Source organism: Oryzias latipes, chromosome 15 (genome assembly GCF_053564925.1).
Source record: "Oryzias latipes strain Hd-rR chromosome 15, Olatipes_Hd-rR_3.1".
NCBI lineage: Eukaryota > Metazoa > Chordata > Actinopteri > Beloniformes > Adrianichthyidae > Oryzias > Oryzias latipes.
Genome location: NC_136251.1, coordinates 11,942,816 through 11,966,801, shown reverse-complemented (window position 1 = coordinate 11,966,801; position 23,986 = coordinate 11,942,816). Strand labels below are relative to the sequence as shown.

General features: G+C 41.8%; 2 protein-coding genes across 26 annotated transcripts in view; both read right to left on the bottom strand.

Moving 5' to 3' along the window:
• Nucleotides 1–23,986, bottom strand: part of ankrd26 (ankyrin repeat domain 26) — a 39,237-nt gene that overhangs the window by 13,003 nt on the left and 2,248 nt on the right. For 5 of the 25 annotated variants that reach the window (XR_002874763.2, XM_023963288.2, XM_023963291.2 and 2 more), the window contains exons 3-30: nt 23,553–23,667; nt 23,236–23,409; nt 21,821–21,927; nt 21,490–21,627; nt 21,248–21,405; nt 21,118–21,144; nt 19,716–19,752; nt 19,565–19,634; nt 19,439–19,490; nt 17,278–19,079; nt 15,745–15,910; nt 14,948–15,009; nt 13,696–13,786; nt 13,417–13,497; nt 12,115–12,182; nt 11,815–11,878; nt 11,687–11,731; nt 11,499–11,510; nt 10,388–10,633; nt 10,198–10,290; nt 10,047–10,117; nt 6,268–6,425; nt 5,839–6,024; nt 3,625–3,655; nt 3,416–3,551; nt 3,123–3,336; nt 2,766–2,949; nt 2,526–2,672 (exon numbers count right to left, since the gene is read on the bottom strand). Coding sequence is in view for 24 of the 25 variants with exons in the window: in XM_023963288.2 (XP_023819056.1) it covers nt 2,526–2,672; nt 2,766–2,949; nt 3,123–3,336; nt 3,416–3,551; nt 3,625–3,655; nt 5,839–6,024; nt 6,268–6,425; nt 10,047–10,117; nt 10,198–10,290; nt 10,388–10,633; nt 11,499–11,510; nt 11,687–11,731; nt 11,815–11,878; nt 12,115–12,182; nt 13,417–13,497; nt 13,696–13,786; nt 14,948–15,009; nt 15,745–15,910; nt 17,278–19,079; nt 19,439–19,490; nt 19,565–19,634; nt 19,716–19,752; nt 21,118–21,144; nt 21,248–21,405; nt 21,490–21,627; nt 21,821–21,927; nt 23,236–23,409; nt 23,553–23,667 (4,735 nt within the window). In the remaining variant the exon portion in view is untranslated. Of the gene's footprint in view, nt 1–2,525; nt 2,673–2,765; nt 2,950–3,122; nt 3,337–3,415; nt 3,552–3,624; nt 3,656–5,838; nt 6,025–6,267; nt 6,426–10,046; nt 10,118–10,197; nt 10,291–10,387; nt 10,634–11,498; nt 11,511–11,686; nt 11,732–11,814; nt 11,879–12,114; nt 12,183–13,416; nt 13,498–13,695; nt 13,787–14,947; nt 15,010–15,744; nt 15,911–17,277; nt 19,080–19,153; nt 19,351–19,438; nt 19,491–19,564; nt 19,635–19,715; nt 19,753–21,117; nt 21,145–21,247; nt 21,406–21,489; nt 21,628–21,820; nt 21,928–23,235; nt 23,410–23,552; nt 23,668–23,986 lie in introns of all 25 variants that reach the window. The other 20 variants (XM_078931727.1, XM_078931728.1, XM_078931732.1 and 17 more) reach the window with 16 other exon arrangements.
• Nucleotides 8,103–9,416, bottom strand: LOC144984116 (uncharacterized). The gene has a single exon (XM_078931739.1). It carries the CDS (start codon nt 9,285–9,287, stop codon nt 8,232–8,234), a length of 1,056 nt encoding a protein of 351 aa, XP_078787865.1. The 5' UTR covers nt 9,288–9,416; the 3' UTR covers nt 8,103–8,231.

The following is a 23,986-nucleotide window of genomic DNA, read 5'->3' as shown; positions in this document are numbered from 1 at the left end:
TTTCAGAAGAAAAAGAGGTTACTGTTTATAGGAGGAAATAATAATAATAAAAACAATCAATTTTTTTAGACCGTTTCAAAAAGTCAAGGACATTGTGCATAAAAGCAAAAGCCAGAAAAATCACAACAAATATAGACAGAAAACAAGCAGTGAAAATGCAGATCTAAACAGATTACATTTGAGTTTGGATTTGAAGGTTGGGAGGGAGTCTATGTTACGGAGGTCAGGAGGGAGAGAATTCCAGAGTTTGGGAGCCAAGTGGCTGAAGGTTTGACTCCCCATGGTAATGAGCCAGGCCACTGGAACAGAGAGCTGGACAGACGAAGAGGACTGGACAGAACGGGAGGAGGTATTGATTTGGAGATGGTCAAAAAGATGAGGAAGAACCAGGTTATGGAGGCCCTCAAAGGTAAACAGGAGGAGTTTGCAGTCGATTCTGGAGGTTTTGGGAAGTCAGTGCAGCTGGCGGAGAACCGGGGTGATAAGACCAAAGGTTGGGTTTCTAGAGATGATGCGGGAAGCGGAGGTCTGGACCAGTTGGAGCTTATTGAGGGTTTTTTGAGGAAGACTGAAGAGGAGGGAATTGCAATAATCGAGACAGGAAGTGACCAGACTGAACAAGAATAGCAACAGAGTGGACGGTGTGGGAGGGGCAAAGGCGATCGTAAAGGAAAATGGGCAGACAGAGCAATGTCATTAATATTAAACTGAAAAGATAATGAACTGTCCAGGATGACACCAGGAGGCTGGAGACTGAAGATGAGTCAATGGAAACAGTAAAACTTGTAACTTTGGAGAGTGTGGATTTGAAATGAAGAGAAAAAGTACGGTTTTATCACTATTAAGTTTCAGAACCAGTTTTTGATTTCAAACAGACATGAGGAGAAGCAGGAAGGTGGAAAAGAGGAGTCAGGTGTACTAGATAAATATGGCTGGGTGTCATACTCGAAACAGTAAACATTTATATTAAATTGGTGGAAATATTTGCCATGGGGTAAGAGGTAAGTGATGAAAAGAAAAGGGCCGAGGACAAAACCATGCGGTGTGCCAGAAGAGACAGATGAGCAGATGAGGGCTGGGATTCAAAGAGCTTGAGCTGGATAAATTGGGTGCAGCTTGGTGGAGGTGATGGCTATAAGCTATAACTAGGGATGCTGGGAGGGGATTGAGATGTCAGGTTAAAGGTTTGGATTTGGGGATGAGGGAGGAAATTTCACTGGAATCAGAAGGCTGACAGAAACAGAATGCATGATTTAGAGAGAAAGAGTCAAAAGGGATGGCAGGGAGGAGAGAGAGGAATTGAACATGGAAATGAACATGAACCAACATTAAGCCCACATGTAAAACTTACTGTATTTTCAGTTTGGTTTTGTGTAGAAAAACAAATACAGACATGAATCAGTTTGTAAAAAAAGGTGTAAAGAGAATAAACTTATTTAGATGAATAGTGTGTTCACCGTTCTCTGTTTTTAAATAAATAAATAAATAAATATATATCACAATCCAATTAAAACTAAAGTCCAAACAGGTGTCATATACCTCCACACCGGACCCATCATCCTCTGGGGGAGTCTTTTGTTTGACCCAACTATGGTTTTGAACCCAGGAGGTGGACACTTCCACTAAGCCACAAAGCTCATGTTTGTTTATATGGCTTCCTGCGCTTTTTTTTTTCTAACCTGCGCCTCGGTAGGTTGCCAGTTACCATATCTCTGTGTTACTTGTTTTTTGTGTTATTGTTCAGTTCATCTCTTGTTGTTGGCCTGTTTTGTGGACAAAGACTTTCTTCTTAAATGTAGTGAGTGCAGTGGTATGCCTACTAGTCCTTCTTAGACTCTTTTCCACCACTTCTGAAGTGGTCTGCAAGTCCATTGTTTACATGAACAGCTCTTGTTGCTGGGCAACAACAAAATACCGCCATAGAAACAACCGGAGATCACAGGAGAGGCTGAGGAGACTGAGGTCCTCCAGAGTTTGCAGGACTCTTACAGAGTATTTTTCTGCTGGCGGTGTTGCATCTGCCCTCTCCTACAGAGTGAGATGCTGGGGTGCACAGATGCTATGACAGAAACAGCAAGGGGATCAACAAACTGTTGTGGAGACCTGGTTCCATTCTGGGATGAGTCTGTGATTGTGGCAGGTGAGTGGAATCCATCACTGACAATCCTGTTCATCATCATCCTCCTCTGCATGAGACCATGCGTGCACAGAGGAGCTCCTCCAGTCAGAGACTTTAACACTTCGCTGCAGGAAGGAGCTCTTTTACAGATCTTTTCTACCGTCAGCTATTAGACTCTATAAGGCCTCATAGACAATTATTATTGTTATTCATATCTTAAATGTATTTTTAAGTGTTATTTATTACTGTTTTTAACAGAACTATGGTAACAAGGTAATTCCCCCCTTTGTGGGATCAATAAATTCTATTCTGTTCTATTAATTTTGTATGCTCCTGTTTAACTTGTTCATTTAAATAAATACATTTTAAAAAATCTGTGCATTTTGTAACTAAAGCCCAAACAGACCTCGTTGCTTCTGCTCATGCTCCTCTTGTTCTCCTCCTCCATCTCTTGCTGTCTTCTCAGATGGCCGTTCAGCAGGTTTTCCTGCAGTGTCCGTGCGCTGCGCTCCTGAGTCAGCAACCTTTGAGTCTCGCTGTGTTCCTCCTCCAGCTGGGATACAAACGTCAAACACAAGGCTTTTTTTACCAAAGCCCAGAACGGGAAAACTGTTCACCACATGTGGACAGAAACGATGAGACAAACCCGCTTCATGTCACTTATGAGCGTTCTCATCTCCAGCTCCAGGTTTCTTAGCGTCAGCTCCACCTGCTGCTTGTCCTGAAGATCCAGCTGATGCTGCTCCTCCGTTCTCCTCAGCTTATCTCTGGTGGTGTTGTACATGATTTCGGAATTGCGCCGGTTCTCCTGCTCTTGTTTCAGCTGGAATCTTAGCCAAGTTCACGACAGAATATTTAGGATAAGTCACAACACATGCAGGAAAACTATTAAAGTAAAAAAAACAGCTGTATAAAATGCATTGATCAATTTCCCCATTGTGGGATCAATAAAGTTCTATTCTATTCTCTTCTATTTTAAAGTAAAAGAAAAAGCCATTCGTACTTGAGGTTTGTAACTTCAGTCTGCAGCTCCAGCTGGTTTCGTTCCAGAGCAGACTTTGCATCTTTGACTTCTTCCAGAGAGTTCTTTAGCTCCGCCCTCTCCGCATCTAGCTGGTTCACCTTGTCTGACAGGTAACCATGACGACTCCTCACCTTTTGGATGGAGCGCTCGTATTCATGGAAAATATTCTGCAGCTTTGCAATGCTGGTCGGGTCTGTGGGAAAGAACATAGAAGAGACGTTCCACCATTGACTTAGCCAAAGTTTATGCTTTCAGAAAACAGGGCGTCGTACCCAAAGTGGCTGAGTCGAGCTTCTGAACGAGAAGTGATGCATGATGGTAGCCCGAGGAGTCGATGTCGTCTGTGGCCGTGTCTGACGACTGAGTGAGCTCATCGAAATCTTCCGCCATCTCCATTTCTTCAGGGTTCTAGATAGAAAACAGGCATTCGTTCTCCGGTTCGGTTTCATGAATTCAAACCCAAATCTACTGTGAGTTTTACCTTGCTTTTCTGTTGTTCGGCACTTTGCAGCCTGAACAGAGAAGAACAGAGAGTTACCCGAGACGGGTCGCATGTTACTGAAACGGGAACAGCGTTTGAAGAGCAAAGGTAAAATGCAGTACCCGCTTCAGAGGCCAGCCATGAGTCGGAAATGATTTAAAGACTAAAAACTCCAGGATTCTTTCCCTCCACCACAAAATGCTAGGAGCTGAATACAAAGTGTCTTTACTGCAGCAAATTTGGTTACATGACACTTTGACTATCAAAGTCACTGTGAAGAACAATGAGTTTTCTATGTTTTTGGATAATATTCTTTATTGTCATTCATCTCCATCAAATGTTTTGTTTAATCTGCTGCCCTTTAAAATACATTTTGAGTTAAATGATTCTTTAAAAGACTCAAATAGGAAAATTTATACTCAAATAAGAGTAGTGTTACTTCAAAATAATAATACCAGAGTAAAAGTCAAAAAATTAGTCCAAGTAATGACTTAAGGAGCGTAAAAAAGCATCTGATTCCAAACTATTTTTATTTTTGTGATTTTAATACTTTTTTTGTAACTACAATGTAGGAAATGATTATTTGACCTCTTGCTGAGTTTCCAGGTTTGTCTTCTTAAAAAGAAATTAAGTTTGTCATCCCAATGTGAGAGAGGGAAAAAAAAAACTTTAAAGAAACTATATAAGTGTATTGGTATTTTATCCAGGCAAATAAGTATTTGAACCGTCTTGCCAGAAAGACTTAGTACTTTGGGGCAAAACCCTTCTTAGCAGCATAGATGCCAGAAGTTTCTTGCAGTTGATGAGCAGGTTTCTGCACATATCAGGAGGAATTTTGGTCCACTCTTCTTTACTTTTAAATCAATAATATTTGGTGGCTGTTGAGGGAAACCTCTGACCTCAGCACGCTCAATAGGTTTTCTACGGGATTGAGGTCTGGAGACTGGCTGGGCCACTCCATCACCGTCATATGCGTCTTCTTTAACAATTCCTTGGTTGTGTGTTTTGGGCCGTGATCCTGTTGGAGGACCCATCCACAATCCATTCTAAGCCTCCTGGTGGAGGGAAGGAGGTTCTCACTTAGGATTTGACGGTACATGGATCCATCTATCCTCTCATCTACATGGTGAAGTAGTCTTGTGCCCATAATGTTTCCACCTCCATGCTGGACAGGAGGGGATGGTGTTCTTGGGGTCATAGGCAGCATTTCTGTTCCTCCAAACACAACGGGTTGAGTTGATGCCAAAGAGCTCCATTTTAGTCTCATCTGACCACAGCACCTTCTCTTAATCACTCTCTTAATCATTGAAATGTTCATTGGCAAGCTTCAGGCAGGCCTGCACATGTTCTTTCTTAAGCAGGGGGGCTTTTTAAGCACTGCAAGATGTTAAGCCATTGCGGTGCAAAGTACTGTATTTCCAATGGTTTTCTTGGTGACGGTGGTTCCAGCTGATTTAAGATCAACAATTAACTACTGTTGTGTTCTTTTAGGTGGATTTCTCACTGTTCTCATGATCGTGGAAACCCCATCAGGTCAGATATGGTTTGGAGCCCCAGACCTATAGGTGGATTGATGGTCATGTTCCAGTATTTTTGGACAATTGCACCAACAGTTGTCACGGTAACCCCCAGCTTCTTTCTCATGGTTTTGCAGTCCATTCTGGTCTTGTGCAGGTCTACAATCTTCTCCTTAAATTCACTGAAAGCTCTTTAGTCTTTTCCATGTTGGAGACTTTGGAGTCTAACTGATGCTCTGATTCTGTGGACAGCTGTCATTTCTACTGGTGACTAGTTCAAACCGGCGTTTTCAATTCAGGTGACAGATTGATTAGGAGAGTCTAACAGGTCTGTGTGAGCCAGTTGAGTTGAAATGAACATACTATTAGGATGACAGACTGTGGGAAAACCTACAAAATCAGCAAGAGGTCAATTACTTATTTCCTCCACTGTAAAATGAATACAATTATTTTAAAATAAATATAAATGTCTAATTTAAATTAAAAAAATCACATAATACATTTACAAACATTCTGAAAACACAGAATCATTACCTGGTTTTTAAGTCTTTTTGGAAAGACAAGCACTGGTGTAGTAAGACTACTCTTAGGAGTACATGAATTTTAGTTACTGGAATGTTTGTGAGTAAATGTGAGTCATTACCACCCCCTCTGTTAGTAGTGGACAGAGGTCAAATGTGACATACTGCATTTATACCTTCTTTCCTCGTCCGACTCTTCACTTAGAGAGCTATCGTCAAACACAGACAGCGGGTTCCCGTTAACGCCCACGCTGGTCTGAGGGGCTCTGCTGTGCCGGGCCCCCCCGACCAGCTCCTGACGTAACGCTGCGTCTACAGCCTGCTGGACCGGGATGTGCATTTGCAGAGGAGCCAGGCTGGTGCTACAGGGAGTGATAAAGCTGATGGTCAATGGGAGCCTTTCTGAAGAAGACAGGTCTCAACCAAATGGAGAAAAGCAGCTTTACACTTGAATCTATTCTCAATTTATTAAAAAAAATAAAAATACAGATAAAAAGGATTAGAGCATTTCCATACTTAATATTATTCTGGGAAAGCTGGATTGAAATATGGAGTTCTTCTGAAAAAAAGGAACAAAAGGAAATAAAAAAAGCAATCATGCATACCTGCTGGGAGCAACAGGATGCTGTTCCTCATCAGCTTCTTCCGCCTCACCGGATAGGTCAGGTGACTCAGGTTTCTCCTCTGATGGTTTTCCATCAGCCTCACAGGAAGCGTTTGATTCTTGAAGCTTCGCTTTGGCCAGAACTGTATCTGTGTCAGCCTGAAAGACCAGATGAAACAGCGTTTGTGAGCTCGACCTGAAAGACAGCAGCCAACATGCGTTTTGGATGACTTCTCCACTTTGTCATACATAATTTAGCCCCGCCCCTCCCGCTGGAGACGCAACACCTGAGGGTTGTGACACTTTGAGACCAACCATCTCCAGGTAATTAGAGTCAATGGGATACTGTGCAGAGGAATTCCTGCTGCATGACAAAGCGGAGGAGAAACTCAAAACCAGCAGGGAACTGCATCAGTTATCACAGCATCACTGCAGATCTCACTCCAGAGTTCACCCACACAACTTCAAAGGTCACGCAGACTACAAACCACCACTGAAGAGAAACTGAAAACGCTTCAATAACCTTTGTGATGTCTTATGGAGTCCAGATGACCCCACCCTTACATTGACGTGTCATCCCTACCATGACTACTGGACTACCGGAACTACTGTAGCATTTTTACTTACGGTAGTCTTTTTTTATTTAGTTATGTTTATTTAATCCTATATCTAGACATAGACATTTCTACCTTATACTACTTTCTTTTTTTATTATTTATCCTTTTTTTATCTTACCCCTTTACACTTTTTTTATATCCTTGCTAGTTTGCACGAGAGCACAAGACACCAAATTCCTCGTACATGCACTGTACGTGGCCGATAAAGCTGATTCTGATTTTGATGACAAAGATGGATAAAGGTGGAAAGATTTCATGTAACCCTTGTGCTATCTTAGATGACCCCACCCTTACATTGACGTGTTCTCCCAACCATGACAAAGGTGGATAAAGGTGGAAAGATTTCATGTAATCCATGGACACCAGTGAGGATCACAAATCATTGAAGAAAAAAGGTTCAGCACACTGTCTAGTGGGTCTAGATGACCCAATTCCCAATGTTAAAGTGCCTAGGATAGCACAAGGGATAATCTGCACCTGTTTCTATCTTAAACTCAAAACATCTTTAAAAGGTCCACTGCAATGAAAATTGTGTTGTTGATATTTTTTAAACATGTTCTTGTGGCATTTCCTCAAGATGGAAGACGTATTTAAATAATACAAAGCTGAGTATTTCTTTATTCAAGTTCTTGTGAAACAGGAACAAACAAAAAAAAATGCAATTCGAAAATGAGTGTATTTGTGAAATATGCTGGGTGGGCCACCAGTTTCCTGCTCAGCTCCATTTTGATGCTGGTAGCCGGCACCTTTTTGTTTTCGTCATCCAAACTGGCATTTGGCTCAAAGCTGTACAGCTGGAGGGCGCTGATATTGCTTGCGGCTTTTGTTGCACCGCTGATGTCAGGTTGGGGGTGTGAGTGTGTGTGTGTGTGTGTGTGGGGGCTGTAAGCTAACAGGAGAGAGTGTAAACAGATGGATGAAGGGAAATAGGGGGAAGCTTACTCCACGCCAATAGTCCCACCCAAAACTCAGAGGCAAATTTCTTACCAACCACTGCCGCTCTGCAGAAACTAGGTCATACAAAACAACTATTTTTTTTTTTTTTGGCCAAAACTGCATTATCATAATAAAAGACCACAGAGAACACTTTAAAAATAGAGGAAAAGATGATCAGAGTGGGCCTTGAAAATTCGTTGACTCAGCACTGTGAACGTTGCTTTAAATGAATAAAGATTGTTCCATGAGGAATCAGGAAAAGGTCATTTTAATTCTTTTTCTGTTTTTTGCTTTTTGAATCGGAACAGGCTGGCATTATTCCCGTGACTCCTCTGTTTTAGGAAGTGTTTCACAAGTTTCTTTTAGACTTTTTCATCTGAGTCAGTTCATTGATTATATAAATTGGAAATCTCTATGGTTTAGCCACAGCTGTGAAGAATTTAAACTGTTTGAATGCTTCCTTGATAACTGGATTTGTACCCCCAACCTTATGAAAAGAGAAATGGCAGACATGCACTAGATTCACATGCATGAAATGAAGCAAAGAAATGATTGAAAAGAAAGAAATGCTATGAAAAAAAAGAGAGCTATTCAACCCAGAAAACAGCAGCGAGGAGGGGCAACCCTCTACCTCTGTTTTGAATTTGGTCTCTTTTTCTCTTGAAAGAGGAAGACCATTTCCTGTCTCAAGTTTCCAACTTCCCATGGACCCTTTGAGCTCTTCAGAAGCTGCAGGATCAAGCTGAGAACGTCTTCTTTCTTGCAGCTCTTCAGCTCTGTGGTCTGTGCCGTCAGGACTCCGGTTCCCTTCACTTGAATCTGCAGCTTGGTCTTTCAGGATGCTCTCCAGCAGGTGATTGTCCTGGCTCTTATCATTAAAAGATTTGAAGCCGTCTTCACTTTCCTTCTCTGTGGTCGTCAGTAGCAGAGACGCAGAGTTTGGAGCGGCAGCGGAGAGCAGGTCTGACCCCCCTCGACCGTTGCCGTCTCCTCCCGGCTCCTCACCGCCCTCCAGGTTCTCCTCACCTGACTGGCTGTCAGGATGTTCGGCTGCAGAGTCCTCCTGGCCAGACTCTCTCTGCTCAGGTATGGTGAAGAGGACAGAGCTTCTGGCTCTAGCTGCAGGGCGAACAATGACTTCATCTTCATCACTAGACTCTTCTTCAGCAGAGGAAGATGGAGATGTTTCCTCTGCTGTGGTGTTTTCTGGAGGGCGCCTCGATTTGAACAATTCTCCAAACCTCTCCTTCAATTCACCTGCAACGCTCTTGAAGGTGGACTTGACTTCTTTTTTCTCCACCTCCACCCAAAGCTTCTCATAGCGCTTCTCCCACGGGATATCGGCAACGCCCTCCACGGCAGAGCCGTCATCACCATCGACGCCTTTCCGAGCTAACTCAAGTCTGTCATCGGCATCCTCTTTCTCCTTTGATGGGGTGAGCGAACAAACGAGCAAAAACAGTGACATCAAATCCACAGAACTCTGTCCAAAACCATCTTTTTGAAGAAACTTCTCATGTAGCCTGTTGGAGAGTTAGCATTCCATAACATGCAATGTAAATTCAAGGACTGATTAAAACAGATTCATTTGTCAGGAGTTCTTTCCAGACTCAAATGATCAGTTTTTTATTTACGCATTTCATCCTTTCTGTAATGAGTTGGATAAATCTGTGTACATTCTTTATTGCTTTGACTACGATGCTTGAAATCAATCAATCAGTCATTACACCAGGCTTAGTATTAGCCAGATAAAAGTGATTTCGTCACCATTACTTGCTTGATTGTTTTGAATTTGTTGTTGTTGTTTTCTAATACACAAAACACATATAGAAATTAAAACAAATCTGTGACTAAAACTTTGAATGGAATCGTTGGGAAAGTGAATCGTTTCGTTCCCAGTAATGACCAACAGGATTGCCTCGTTTGGATTTGTCTGACCCGATTAGGTTTCTGGAAACAATGAACTTTTTTTGTTGTTGGATGATCTCAAACTCCCCCACGTTTTCTTTCTACTGTCTCAAAGAGCTATTGCAGGTAAAGTTTAAACTGAGTTGATGTAGAGAAAAAAACGATTTTCTGGTCTCTATATTTGTCAGATTATCCGATCTCTGTTGGGAATAAAATATTGCCTCATGGTTTAACTTTGAATTTTTTTATACTGTTGAAGCTGTTTCGTTAAAAAGAACAAAAGCTGTAATTTTAGGAAGAAAACATCTTTTCTTCTGACCTTTTGCAGATTTTCTCTAAATTCTCTGGTGGCTTTTGTGTCAGTTGTCTTCTCTTCATCTCCAGAGGAACCTAAGGAGAAAGCAGAGGCTTTACCTAAAGAAATGAAGAATATCAGCAAAGACCAGCTCACAAATATGATGGAGACTCACTGTGTTTCACAGCTGTGACAGGCTGATCCTTGTTCCTGTCAGGTGATGAAGCTTGGGAGGAGGAGGTCCCTTTGTCTGATTCCCAATCTGATTCTGGACAAAAGAACAAAAACAACCTCTAGACTGAATTTTATCCCATCTTTGATTAGATTTAGAATGACTCAAGTTAAAACCTGGGACAACATTTTACCTTGTTCACTGTCTGGTTTCAGAAGAAGCCTCTTTCTGGCACGAGGTTGCGGCTGGGGGCCGGACTTGGATGGCGTGTTGGGCCGTCTCTTCTCAGAGCTCCTCTGAGGTGTCATTTCTGCGGCAGGAAGGGAGTCATCAGGAGCTGGACTGGAAGCTCCGGGGTCTCTAGGCCCGGCGGAAGCCATTCCTTGGGCGGATAGGGCCGTTTTACTGGCTGTACTGGTAGAGTCCCAGTCGGAGGAATCTTGAAAATAAAGAAGAAAAAAAGAAATACAAATAAAAAAAACTACATGGGAAATCGTTCTTCCTGTCAAAATGATTCTAAATCCTGACAGCTGCAACTGGTCACTAAAGATGCAGAAGTTAGCTTATACACTAGAACAATTTAGAAAAGTGTTGAAGTGAAATATTACCTGAAACTTGATTTTTTTTTTTAAAACAGCTTTAATGATAAATAAAAAAAAAAAAATTTCTATCATGCGTATAAATGCAAAGAACTAAAACAAGCTGGAAGAAGTGCTAGCATGACTGCTAAATATGCTTGAATGCTAAATTCACTCACTCCTCAGACACTGAAGGACGGGAAGCTTGTACTGTTCATTTTATAGGAATAAGACTAACTTAATGTTTAATGAATGACATAAGAAAAGAAATACCAAATACTCTGAGCAAAAATCTCTAAAAGGAGTTGGATGATTTGATATCAACAGCAAAAACATGTAGGGAAGAGTCGGGACAGCCTGGTTCTTAGCATTCACACAACAAGCTAGAGCTCCTACAAACAAACAGTAGTTTCCTCTGAGACAGTCTTTTCTGTCTATATGTACTGCTGTTAAAAAACGTAGATAAAGAACATTTGCACTTCTAAACATCTGACCTCTATGAGGCACTGCAATGGACTGGCAACCTGCCCATGTGTTCACCCAACAGAGGATGGGATAGGCTCCAGCAACCCCATGAGCCCAAAGGTGATAAAACAGGTTTGGAAAATGGATGGATGGATGGATGGATGGATGGATGGATGGATGGATGGATGGATGGATGGACCACTACGAGGCTGGATCCTACATTTACACTACCGCTTTTTTTTGCTTTTGCCTTTTACTGACCTCGTTTTTGTGCTTCAAAAAGTGATGTGTTGACAAAAAACAGGGAAAGAATATTAGCGGCGTTGACAAAAAAAGTTAAAGGAAAAACTAAGACTGAATAGTTGAATAAAGAAAAGCTACCAAACAGAGGAACAAAAACATTTGTGGTAAATAGTAGCAAAAGGAAAGACATCCATTAGTTGATTAACCTTCAAAATCATCGAATTCACCCAAGCCAAGCTCTTCCATCAGGTCTGTGGAAAAAAAGCGAAGAATATAAATTGCAGGCAAATGATTCCTTAAAACAAACATTCCAATTCTTTGCTTTATTAATTACCTTTCTTCTGATCGATCTCAAGTTTCCGTAGCACATTCAGCGGTTGCCAGTTTGCCTTCCCATTCTGGTAAAAATCAGAAACTGCATCTTTTAGCCTCCAGCTGATCACAGTACACTCACATTTACTTTGTGGAATAAATATTTTGGTGTTTTCTAAATTTGAGATGGAGACCATGAAGATGGGACTCTAACTATCAGCTAGAGTTTCCAGCTCCCAGTCTATTAGGATTTCTAGTTACCCGCTGGAGCATAGATGATAAGATGTCATTCAGAGTTGAATGAAATAAGCACCTAGCTTACCCCTTTCTGTTTGGGAACATCTTCATCAAAAGTTTCCTCCACATTTTTCTCATGTCTGCTTTTTCCAGCTGAAAGAAAACAAAAGGTTTTTTCATTTTGATGCAGTTAGATTCTTGCTGAACAACAACACGGTCTTATCGAGACATTTGTGAGAAGCATTCCCATGCAAATGAGCTAAGGTTAGTCACCATGTACACCAGGCGCATGCATGCACATCAGACCAGCACAAACTTCACAGGACACAGTGTTTCCCACAGAAAATGATCATGCTCGTGTCTGAGCATTTTTCCTTGTTTATATTGTATAAGCTGTAGATAACCAAAGTCCGGTCCTTGAAAGCCCTTTGAGGTGCCCCCTTTAGGAATACTGCTATCATGAAATGTGGATCCTCTTTACTCAAACCATGGCGCATGGAAACAAGATCACATAAGCCAATGACTTCAAGGGCAGGAAGCTCCTAGGAAGCATCCAAGGTGGTTAACTCCAGCATCTTCCAGCCAAAGACCAAAGAGAAAGAAGGAAGGGCCACAATCCAGGAAGAAACAAGAAAGATCCATCAACGTGGCAACAGTACAGACGCAGCAAACTCCCAGAGGACAAGGATTGGGGAGTTCACATTTACAAGATCCAGTCAATGTTAATGACACAGGGCTGGGTCAGTGAAGGCTAGGATGAAGGAGCACCGATCAGGTTTGCACTCTGCCTAGTCTCCTGACACCTGACCCCTCATTAAAACATCTCATCATAAAGGTGAATGGTCAGAAACCATCACAGAAAGGTCTGCAGATACAGTGTCTAAACATCAAAACCTATGGGTTCTGTAGTTAAAGCATCTTGTGTAATGTTGATCATTTGTAATTTACTGCAAAACAATTGATTAGATCCATGAGAAATGCTTTCAGTGGTTTAGAATAAATCCAAATATTTCATTTTATTTCCTAAAATCTTCCTTGGGTGAAGCTAGGAGGGTCATCTCTGGCTAGGCTAGTGTTATATGTTGAGAAGGAAAACATCATGAGGGTTGGGGCAATAAAAGTAAGAAGGCACAGAAAGGACCCAGATGAGGGTCTTTCTGCAAAGACAACAGAACCACCAAACAAACGTTCCAACAAGTACTGCCAGTGGTGTCATGCAGCTCTGGGACGTGCACTTAGCCCAGCTCAGACTGAAGCAGGATGACATGTACGCTCCGATTCCATCTAAATGGTGTTAATGGGCAGCAGGCAGGATGTAGCGGCGTGCGCTAAGTGAACTCTCTGCTGGTGGTCACAAGGCGGTGGTTAGGGTTAAAGGCTGGCGTACCCTCTTCCTTGCTGCCTTTGGTCCTGCCTACACTCCTACATCCCTCCTTCCCTCTTAAAAAAGAAGGAATGTAAAACAAGTCTACGAAAGAAAAGCACACATTCATTTAAGTTCCGTTTACATAACCGATGCTGCACTGCACATCCTGCATTGAGTCTTCAAGGAGGATATTACACTTCAGTTTAGTAGAAAAACGAGGTCATGTTTCTGCTGCGTGGAATGGTGCTTGGAATGACTGGTCTGCATTGAAAAGGTTTAGAAGGACGGAGGGTGACTCACGTTCTTGAGCTCCCGTGGAGGACGTCTCCTGATCGAGAGCTTGTAAACGCTGCTCCTCTTTGTGTGGGGTGTTAGAGTTTTCAGAGTGAGACTGAAAAACAGGGGCTTTTTAGATATCGGTGCAGAAATGATAAACCATAAATGATAAACCCTGTGGCTGAGAGATGAGTCAGAAACAGAGCATATGTGAGGATACATTGTAACCACCAACAGCTACTGCTAGACATCTAGTATGAACCCAGCAAGTTCATTGGTTCTTTTGAAATTTGGGGTTTAAAGACTCACTGCCAAGAAAATTGTGTTTTTGGTGTCTTTAACATATTCTTGTGGCATTTTTCTGATGATGGAGGACATATAGAAAGACAGTTAAGATTAAAATGAGATTTTACATGTTTTGGCTACTAATGGGTGAAGGCATCATGGACAGGTTGGCAACCTGTCACAGGGCCTCACAATCACACACCCACCCACCCACCCACCCACAAACACACAGACCTAGAGGAAGTTTAGAGTCACTAATGATTCTATGAAGCAGGATTTTGGACTGTGGGAATGCCCAGAGAAATCCCACATATATCAGAGAGAGCATGCAAACTCTACACCAAGCCAGGATTGGAGTAAGTGCCTTCTAAATGTTAGGTGGGAATACTAATCACTGCGCCACTGTGCAGAAACTGTCCAAGAAAGCAACAGGTTTTTTTCATTTTTACTAAAAACAAACAATCATGATTAAAACAGCACTGGGACTACTTTTGAAATAGATCAAAAGACGAACAGATTGTCTCAGCATCATGGCTTTCTCCTTCAGCTACAATGGTCTGAACCGAAGAAACCTTTGTCTTCATTTTTTTGTTATTTCCATAAGTTTTGTAAATTAATAGCTCTTATAGTAAAACGTAGAATTTCAAATCTGCAGTAAATGTCCACAAAACTCCTGGCTTCTCTGTAAGAACTTCATCTTCTCTTTTCACGTCTACACACATTTTCAGTTTCCCAACTGGAGAAAAGCTCTGTTTCATCGGAGCAATTTTGTTTCTTATTAACATGGATGTTAAATAATTGAAATGCAGCAGATACTGAGACAAATGTGTGAGAACCCATTTCTGAAAGGTAGGTATAAAATGATGGGGTAACAATGTCAGTTTTTTTATACTGTATCATGTGTTTTGTGTGGATATTTTTTACATGTTTTAGGATGAAATCTGTGCAGTTTTACAAATGGGGCTCTAGAATAAAAAGGTTTTCATCAAACCTCAGAGTCCCAGGAATCCTCCTCTTCCTCATCCTTCTCCAGACCCAGCTCTGACAGAAAATCTGCTCCAGAAAAGAGAGATATATTATGACTATAGGTAACAATGATGAATGACTAAATTATCTAATGATGAGCAGTTTGCTTTTTAGGTTTCTAGACCAAAGGAATGAGAAAAAGAGCTTATTCCTTCTTTAATCCACAGCTTCTGTCTGCGGAGCAAATGTAAATCTCTGTTTAATGACAGCACCACTTTGATAGGAACCTGCTGGAAAAGATTGTAAAGACAACAGTGCACCAGCAGATACCCTGCAGATCCTCAAGTAAAGTTAACTCCCCAGAAAAAAAAGCACAAAGGTGGACTGGTGCTGTTTTTGTGTGTGTAGATTTTTACACCAGCTGCTGCCCCCTTTAACCACGCTGAATGTTGATGGTCTTCTAGTCAGAGCCTAGTCAGGCAGCTTTTCGGTTTCAGTCAGAGTGTTTAGAATCCATTTGATTACTTCCGTGGACTGATGTCATTCATTCAGGTTATAATCAGAATCTCATTCTGTGGAACCGACTATGAAAGGAATCCTCTACTTTCACTCAATAAATGAAAACCAAAGTTGAGTTTTTAATTCTTTTGTTTTTCTCTCTCACGTTATTTAAACTGACATACTATTGATAAATATGTGATCAAAATGAAATGTTATCTGGTAAGTAAGTTACTGTCTTATTTCAACTTTAAAAAGTCCATTTGATTTGAAAATTGAGAAAAATAATTTGCAACATCTAAAGTTCCTGTGGTGAACTTTCACCTCTTTTCTTCTCTTTGAACTCTTCTTCTTCAGGAGGGGCTGCAGTGGCTTCAGGGCCCCCCCCATCACCTCCGGGCTCCTCTTCTGACATGTCTTCAACATCTTCCTCCTCGTCTCCTCCCTTGGCCTTGTCAGTATCATCCTCATCTTCACTAGAATTGTCTCTCTGTCAAACAAGCACGTCAGGTCAGTTGTCACTCTATTCAGCCGTCAGATTGGACACAGTAACTGTTTGATAGTTTGACCCTTTTTCCATCAGATCAGTTGGAACACTCAGTTTTTCACGGGGTTTTGCGGATATCCGATGTGCAAACAATTTTAAAGTCCCTCTCCAATGAAAATTAGGCTTTTTGTGTTTTTAAAATGTTCTCATGGGATTTTTCAGAAAAGAAGAAAACAAAGCTAAAAATGGCTGCAAAATGATTGTATTTGTAATGTAGGAAATACATTAGGCGGGCCACAGGCTCACTGCTCCGAGCTCTCAGCAATAGGGAAGGGGTTGCTCTGTTCCAACAGTCTCACCCACAACTCAGTATGCCCTATAAAACGACATGGGTTTTTAAATTCTGCCTAAAAAAATGCATACCGTATTTTCCGGACTATAAGTCGCACTTTTTTTCATAGTTTGGCAAGGGGTGCGACTTATACTCCGCAGCGACTTATATTAGAAATAAATTGAAATAAATACATTGTTAACCCTCCTGTTATGTTCATTTGTGAGGAACAGAGATGATGTTTCTGGGTCAATTTGATGTATGAGGTATGTTAAGTGTTAAGAGGATGTTAAGTGACTCAAGAGAATCAGCAAACTTTTTTTTACAGTAAGATCTTGAAGGCTAACAACATAATATTCTATTTTCCAATGATTTCATAGATTCAGAAATGCAATAAAAGTGAAAACTGTTTCTACAAATACAGGATGAAAACAGAGTATTAGTTAGCCAATGATGCTTCATGAAAGGAATTAATAAATAAGTTTGAGAAAAAATTACTGTGAAATTATTAGATAAACAGTCTGCTATGATTGTGTCATATAAGGTTGTGAAAGTTAAAATGCGACTTATAGTCCAGTGCGACTTATCTGTGTTTTTTTTTCTACTTTATAATGCATTTTTGGGCTGGTGCGACTTATACTCCGGTGCGACTTATAGTCCGGAAAATACGGTAATCATAATTAAAAGACTACTGGGAATGTTTTTAAAATAGATCAAAAGAGGATCGGTGCGGGACATTAAACACACTTGCCCGTACTGATATTTAAACTTTTGGTTTCCTGATTGACACCAAATCTTTATTTACACCTGCAGAATAACTTTTGCTTTACTGTTGTCTTGTTTCTTACTGACAACACTGGTAATTTCTTTGACAACAACATTTTCAACAAAAAATCAAAAGCAAAACATCTAAAACCTCGAAATAGTTGTACTTCTACAAAAAAACAATAAAATCCCAGAACAAGCATACGAATAAACATCAAAGTCCTGACAGATAGAATGAGGCTCTACATTACAACAGGAGGTGATACCGTTTTACCTGAATGCCAGTTTCGTTAATATTTCTGACTTGGTGGGCTTCTGAAATATCAGCCTCACCAGGTGAGTCCAAATCAACGTCATCGATGTCAGTTTGAGGTAACGCCTCATCGTTCTCTGAACCGTTGGTGTCGACATCATTTGAGGGAGGACTTGAAAACCAGTGTCTTCCTGTCTCCCTTTCATCCGCTGACGGCTCGGCTCCTTTAAATTTGAGTGGGATAAAAGCTGTCAGCTTGGCGGGGAGGTCTGTGCATCCATCGGTTGAAGGAGGAGGATCTTCTCTGTCACAGAGCATTTCGATCGAGGCCCCGCCAAAGTCGTTCTGCAGTATGTGATGCTTGCTGTCCGAGTCCTCCCTCCACTCCTGAGACTTTACACCCGCCGCAGAGCCGTCCTTTCTGACACAGACTGAGGGGGCCAACGCTTGGTTCCCTTCACAGCCTTCAGCCCCATATCCCTCTGTTTCCACTGTGGGCTCAACCTGTCCTGAAGGTAATTTGTTCAAGTTGGACAGGGATTCCTCTTCTTCATCATTCCAGCTGTCTTCTTTTTCACCCCCAGAGTGGGATTTTTCTTCCATTTCTGCATCGTCCTCATCTAAGACTTGGTTTCTGGTGGTCTCATCATCCTCAGGTGCCTCTGACACCACAGGAGAGGGGTCATCTGGCTCTTTCTCAAGGCTTTCATCATCTGCTGAAGAGCGTTCTTCGGTTTGTTTGGACGTCACAACATTTGAATCCTGTGACGCTGCTTGAGCTTTTACAACAGAACCGACATTATTTTTGGAAGAATCCCACTCTGAATCATCTGGACCGTCTACACCGGGTCTGTTTGTAGAGTGAGGAGAAGAATGGCTCAGCTGGTCTTTAGTTGGATCCACTGGGGAAGTAGAAAGCAGTGACAGTATCTGTAGCTGGACCTCTGCTGCTTCAGTCTTTAGCTCCGCCTTTCCTTCACTCTCATCGGGCAGGTCGGCGTCGCTGCCCTCCGATGATGAGCCCCATGACGACTTTTGTTTCTCCTCCCGTACCTGATCTGATTGAACATCTTCTTCATCTGATGGATTCCTTGTAATTTCTTTATCAATTTTCTCCAACAGGTTTCTTTGAAAATCAATCAAACTGCTCATCAATCCTTCTGGCTTAGTTTGCTCTTCTCTTTCACTGTCGTTCCAGGATTTATCTCCGCTGTTTTGGGAATCATTCTCCACATCTCTCTCAGATTCTTCATCTTCAGCTTCATGGGGAAACTGAGACTCGGTGACATGTCTAAGCAAAGGGCCTTGAGGGTTTATGCTTTGACCAGTTAATCGTAGAATGTCCTTTCCGGGGCTCTCATCTTCATCAGAAAACTTGGATTCTACTCTGATGGCAGAGACGATGCAGTCCCCCACGACAGAGAGCGTTGCTGGAACAACAGAAATTCTACCTAATCCAGGGAGGTCCGTGTCTTCGGCATCTGCTTTGGCCTTTTTCTCGTCATCTCTTTCATGCTTGCCCCCCCCTGATGGCTCAGGACCGAGACCGACGTCGAGAACCCCAGAAACAGAAGCTGTTAGTCCTTCAGAAGTGCTGGGGTCACCGTGGACAACAGCAGCATCATTGACTTTGTCAACAACCGGATCGTCTTCTTCATTCTCCTCCTCTTCTTCACTTTCTTCATCTTCCTCCTCTTCTTCTTCTTCTTCATCCTCCTCCTCCTCCTCCTCTTCTTCTTCTTCTTCCTCATCCTCTTCTTCCTCAGAGTTTTCCCCGACTGAGCTGTCCTCCTGGGAGCTTGAATGTTGCCGTTTTTTCTCAGCTTCATTCAGGATTCAGAAGAACAGAAGCAGAGAATATCGTCACAGAAAGCAGCCGACAAACAAAAGCCTTTACCTTTCTGGAGGCTGGTAGAGGAGTGGAGCACATTTGGTGTTCTTTGGGAAGGGAAGAGGCAGAGGGAAGGTCTACAGGGGGCTGCGAAGGTTTGCTGAAAGAAAAAGCCGCTGGGAGGGCAGGGTCTTTCTGGATTCTACTTTCAGGTTTTGGTTTTGATTCAGTCTCACTAGAGGACGATTCCAGCAGGACTGATGCTACAGTAAAGACAGGAGAGCAGATTACTACCAAAACTACAACCTACGGGCAGCAGATGGGTGCAATGAAAAGCAGAAATGTTGGTACCTTTCCCTTTTTTGGATTCAATCATTTTGCTCAGATTTACTTTGAGCCCTCTCTGAAATTCAGAAAATAAAAATCAGTGTTTGTGAATTAGAAAATGGTGTGAAAGTAGATGTGAGCAGCACCCACCTTGTCAACTAAAGCAGATTCATCCTCTTCCTCCGATGAGGGCCATTCATCAGCAGCACTTTTTGAAAGTCTGAGGAGGGAAGAAGAGCGTTGATGGCAGGCTGATCAACTTTTGTTCTAAACACTGAAATGCTGAAAGCATTTTACTGACCGACTTAAGGACTCTGACTGAGAATTATCCTCAAAGTCTGCAACAAAAATCAGAATCTTACTTAGTAAATTTAAACTCTCAGCATCAAATGTCTGGTTCTCAGGCATTTCATATGTTAAAGTCCCACTCCGATCATCTTTTGATCTATTTCAAAAGTGTTCCCAGTGGGTTTTTTTAATTAATTTCTTTTAAATGTTGTTTTTTAGGACATAGTTTCTGCAGACAACATGTTAAAAAAAGAAAGACCATTTTCGTCGAAGTGGGACTTTAAAAGAATACAAACTAAAACATTTTTTACATTTCAAGAGCCACAATTTTATGATCAGCAAAACAAAGAAAACAAATGATTCAATAAAGGGTAAAAAAATAAGGTCTCTCTTTATAGCCCTGACGACATCGAGTCAAATATGAATATTCACTGTGGTTGGGGTCGTGGGATGTATGTGGCAACAGAGGGTTTGGAGGGAGGGCAAAGGGGTGGGTTAGTTTTCATTTAAATTTTGTTGGATACATAACATGTAGCTCATATTAGTACTCTGATGGCAGAACTCTTTCCCGTTCTGAAACAGTCCATTTTAAGGAGTCTTGGTACACAGGACATCCTGGATCTTCTGAACCATGTTCAAATATGGCTTTCTTCCTGCCTGATCCAGCTTTAGTTTCATCTTCAGGTGAGGAGGATTGTGTTTATGCACATAGATTATTAGAAACACAATGTGACCACATTGACGCCATCATGCAGATGATTGCAGATCTTCGATGATGCCATTTTCAGGGAACATTTTTTTGAAAACAGGCTGCACGATGGCGCAGTGGTAAGCCTTCTTGCTGTGAGGCAAGAGCGCTAACCACAGCGCTCTTGCCTCACAGCAAGAAGGCCCCTGGTTCAAGTCCCAACCTGAAACAGAACATCAATGTCCTTTCTGTGTGGAGTTTGCATGTTCTCCCCGTGCATGCCTGAGTTTTCTCCGGGGGACTCCGGCTTCCTTCCACTGTCCAAAAACATGCTTTATAGGTCAATTGGCAACTGTAAATTGTCCATAGGTGTGAGTGTGAATGGGTGTGTGATTGTGACCCTGCGACAGACTGGCGAACAGTCCAGGGTGTCCCCTGCCTTCGCCCATAAGTGGCCGGGATAGGCTCTGGCAGACCCCTGACCCCGAAAGGCATAAAACAGTAGAAAATGAATGTTTTTTGAAAACACCAACTGCACCCTACCTACTTATAGCTATGAAAATTTAGTATATAAAAGGGTAAAAATTCTTAAACATTTGTTAAACTGTGTTTTGTTGTCATAAAAAAGTGGCTCATCATATATGATTATTTTAATTCTTTTTTTGTAAAATTAAAAAACAGACACTATTGACTAATGTTTTGAACAAAGTTCCTCTCGGTATAGTACCTCCCCCTGCTTCATTTGCTCCATGCTCTATATCCAGGCAAAGGTAATGCATGAGGAACAAATCAAACGGTCAACATCAGTAATTAGCAAACACATCACCGTTCAAGTCTATTAGTCTAAGAGTCCCCACCCTCTTTGTCAATGGCTGGTCCTCCCAAAGAGAAGCCTGCTTCTACATCGTGGGAGGAGCTGGCCAACGTTGTTCTCTTCTTTGTCTTCTGACCTCGTTGAGACGCTGAAGCCCCATTGGTCTTCTGGGTTCCATGTTCTATGATCAGGAGGGAACAGCTGCGAAGAGACAGAGAGCAAACAGCTGAAGGTGGTGCGGTGTGGAGCAGCGCATGGGGAAGCGCAGACACAAGGGCAGCTTACGGATGATGGCCGTTCATCGCAGCATAGTTATCTGCTAAAAGTCCTTTGGCGTCCTTGAGTGTGATGTCTGCATCAAAGTGCAGCAGCAGCTTCACCATACTGATCTGTCCATTTCCAGCAGCTAACATCAGCAGTGATCTGGAAAATCAGTGAGAGCATAACTTTAAACTACAAAGCAGCTGCCCTGCAGCTTCTGACTAGCAGATGGGCAAAAGAGTTGGGGCAAAGACATCTGGAAAAGTAAGTAAGACAGCAGGCCTCAAGGCCTGTTGGACTCGCCCGACTCAGTTTATAAATGATGCAACACAAGGTTTTACTGTTTGAAACTGGCCTTTGATCCTGGTCCACAGAGTTCACATCAGAACTCTCCTTCAGAAGAAACTCTGCCATCTCTATGTGGTCTTCACGGACTGCTACAGCCAAAGGGGTGAAGCCCTCCTACAACAGAGGATACATTCAAACAAATGCATTCACAAGATTTTGGTTTCATTCACAAAGTCTTTGTTCTGAGGGCAGAAATGAATCTGATCCTATTTTCAAACTGAACTACTTGTATGATGAGGTGAAGCCATTGATTCTACATGAGAACTGTACCAAGTCAGTGTGATGTCACCGATATTAAATGGCATACTTCAGACTCCCACCAAATGAAGTCAATTCTGTCGCCATTTTTTCATGATGCAGACGCCGCTATGTTGGATCCAGACGTCATCAGTAAGTAGTGATTGGTCTGGATTGGTCTGAGTTCATTTTTCTATGACAATCATTCTTGCCAAGTGACCTTGTTGGAAACCCACACCCCCACCATTTGAAAGCAGGCTCAGGAAAACTTGGCTGTGTCCGAATTCCCACCTTAACCCCTAACTACTAAAAAAACTATATAGTGCGGCACTATATAGTGCCCTGAAGTTTAAAAGCAGTTCAGACACCATGCTTACTACTTTTTTATTTTTTTTAAACGGCGGATATGACGTCATCGATTTTACAAAGTGAGAAACTCATTGATACGAGTGTTTTGGGATGATCATTCATTAATCCACTGTCTTCTGAAGATAAAAACATTATTGGTTTATTAAAAAAATACATTTAAATTCTTTTTTGTGGCAAAAATTGTTCGGACACAATGCATTGTGGTCTATATGCGCCAATCTAGTGAGCATCAATGCACACTGGTTTTTTACAGAGACTTCTGGGAAATTTCTAGGGCACTGGATTTTGTAATTGTAGATCCGGACAGCACTGCAAAATCGCAAACAAACTATACAGTGCACTATGTAGTAAGAAGGGCAGGAATTCGGACACAACCTCTGTCAATCAAACATTTCGAATGTGAGGCCACATACTTTTATCGAGGCATCTGATTGGCCAGTTTGAAACTTGAATAACTTGCAATAAAGAAAAAATATCTTGAAAAAAAAAATAGGATTAGCAAGAATATATCAAGTTAAGGTAGCAGATCAAAAATGGATATTCCAAGGAATAGAATGGCTAATTAATAGCTGTTTATTTCTCTATAGAAGTCTATGGGTTTTTGGCTTTTTGGGACCAGGGGGTACTTCCTATTTATAGGAGGGAGGGGTCACTCAGTCTCGTTTTCATTTACAGTCAATGGGCAATGGTATAATAAACCTTCAGTGCAACAAATGGTTGCAGTCCCTGCGCCCATAATTAAACATCTCTGGTAACACGATGCCGAGTCCATATCAAATAACTCGTCTACTGAAGTGGAAAGACGGACAGAATCACCTTATTCTGTGCGTCGATTTCAGCTCCATGCTGCAGCAGTAACACCGCTGTGGATATGGATGGGATGTTTGCAGCTAAATGCAAGGCTGTGTTGCCATTGACGTCCACCACGTTGGGCTCTGCGTGATTCTCCAGCAGAATGCTCACACAGCGTTCGTGCTGGCCCTGCACTGCCTGTTGGAGACAGAAGCACGCAGAACCTCAACCAAAACTAAGATGGAAACAAGGAAAAAAATAATATAAAAAATCAAGAGGCGGGGACGGTGGGTTCCAGTTCCGATTCCTCTGCATCGCAGGGTTCCATCTTCCAGGATTACCTTCATTAAGGCGGATCTGTTTTGATTGTCACATAGGTTAAGCTTGGCTTTATTCTCGACAAGGAACTGGACCACTTCCACATGACCGGAGGCACAAGCGATATGAAGAGCAGTTCTGAAACAACAAAAAATTCACGTTTTAATAGAACAAAAATTGTAACATTCTACTGTAAATATATCACTGACATTTGAAAGGCTTATAGAGATCATTTTAATAATTCAGTTAAGGCTCCATGGGAATAACTTATTTTCAATCACAAGTTAAATTAAGTCAATCTCATGAAATCACAGTATTTTTAAACAGGCTTTTCTGAAAATACTTTAACATGTAAAAAAACAGGACATAAAAAAATGTATTACATCCATTCATACTAAATGATAGTGATTTGTGATGTTCATTTTGTAGTGACAACAGTGTTACTAATGTCTTTTCA

What these genes read in the sequence shown, in the direction of transcription:
- LOC144984116 (XM_078931739.1), bottom strand. Translation starts at nt 9,287, where the DNA reads ATGTCACTGTTTTTGCTCGTTTGTTCGCTCACCCCATCAAAGGAGAAA.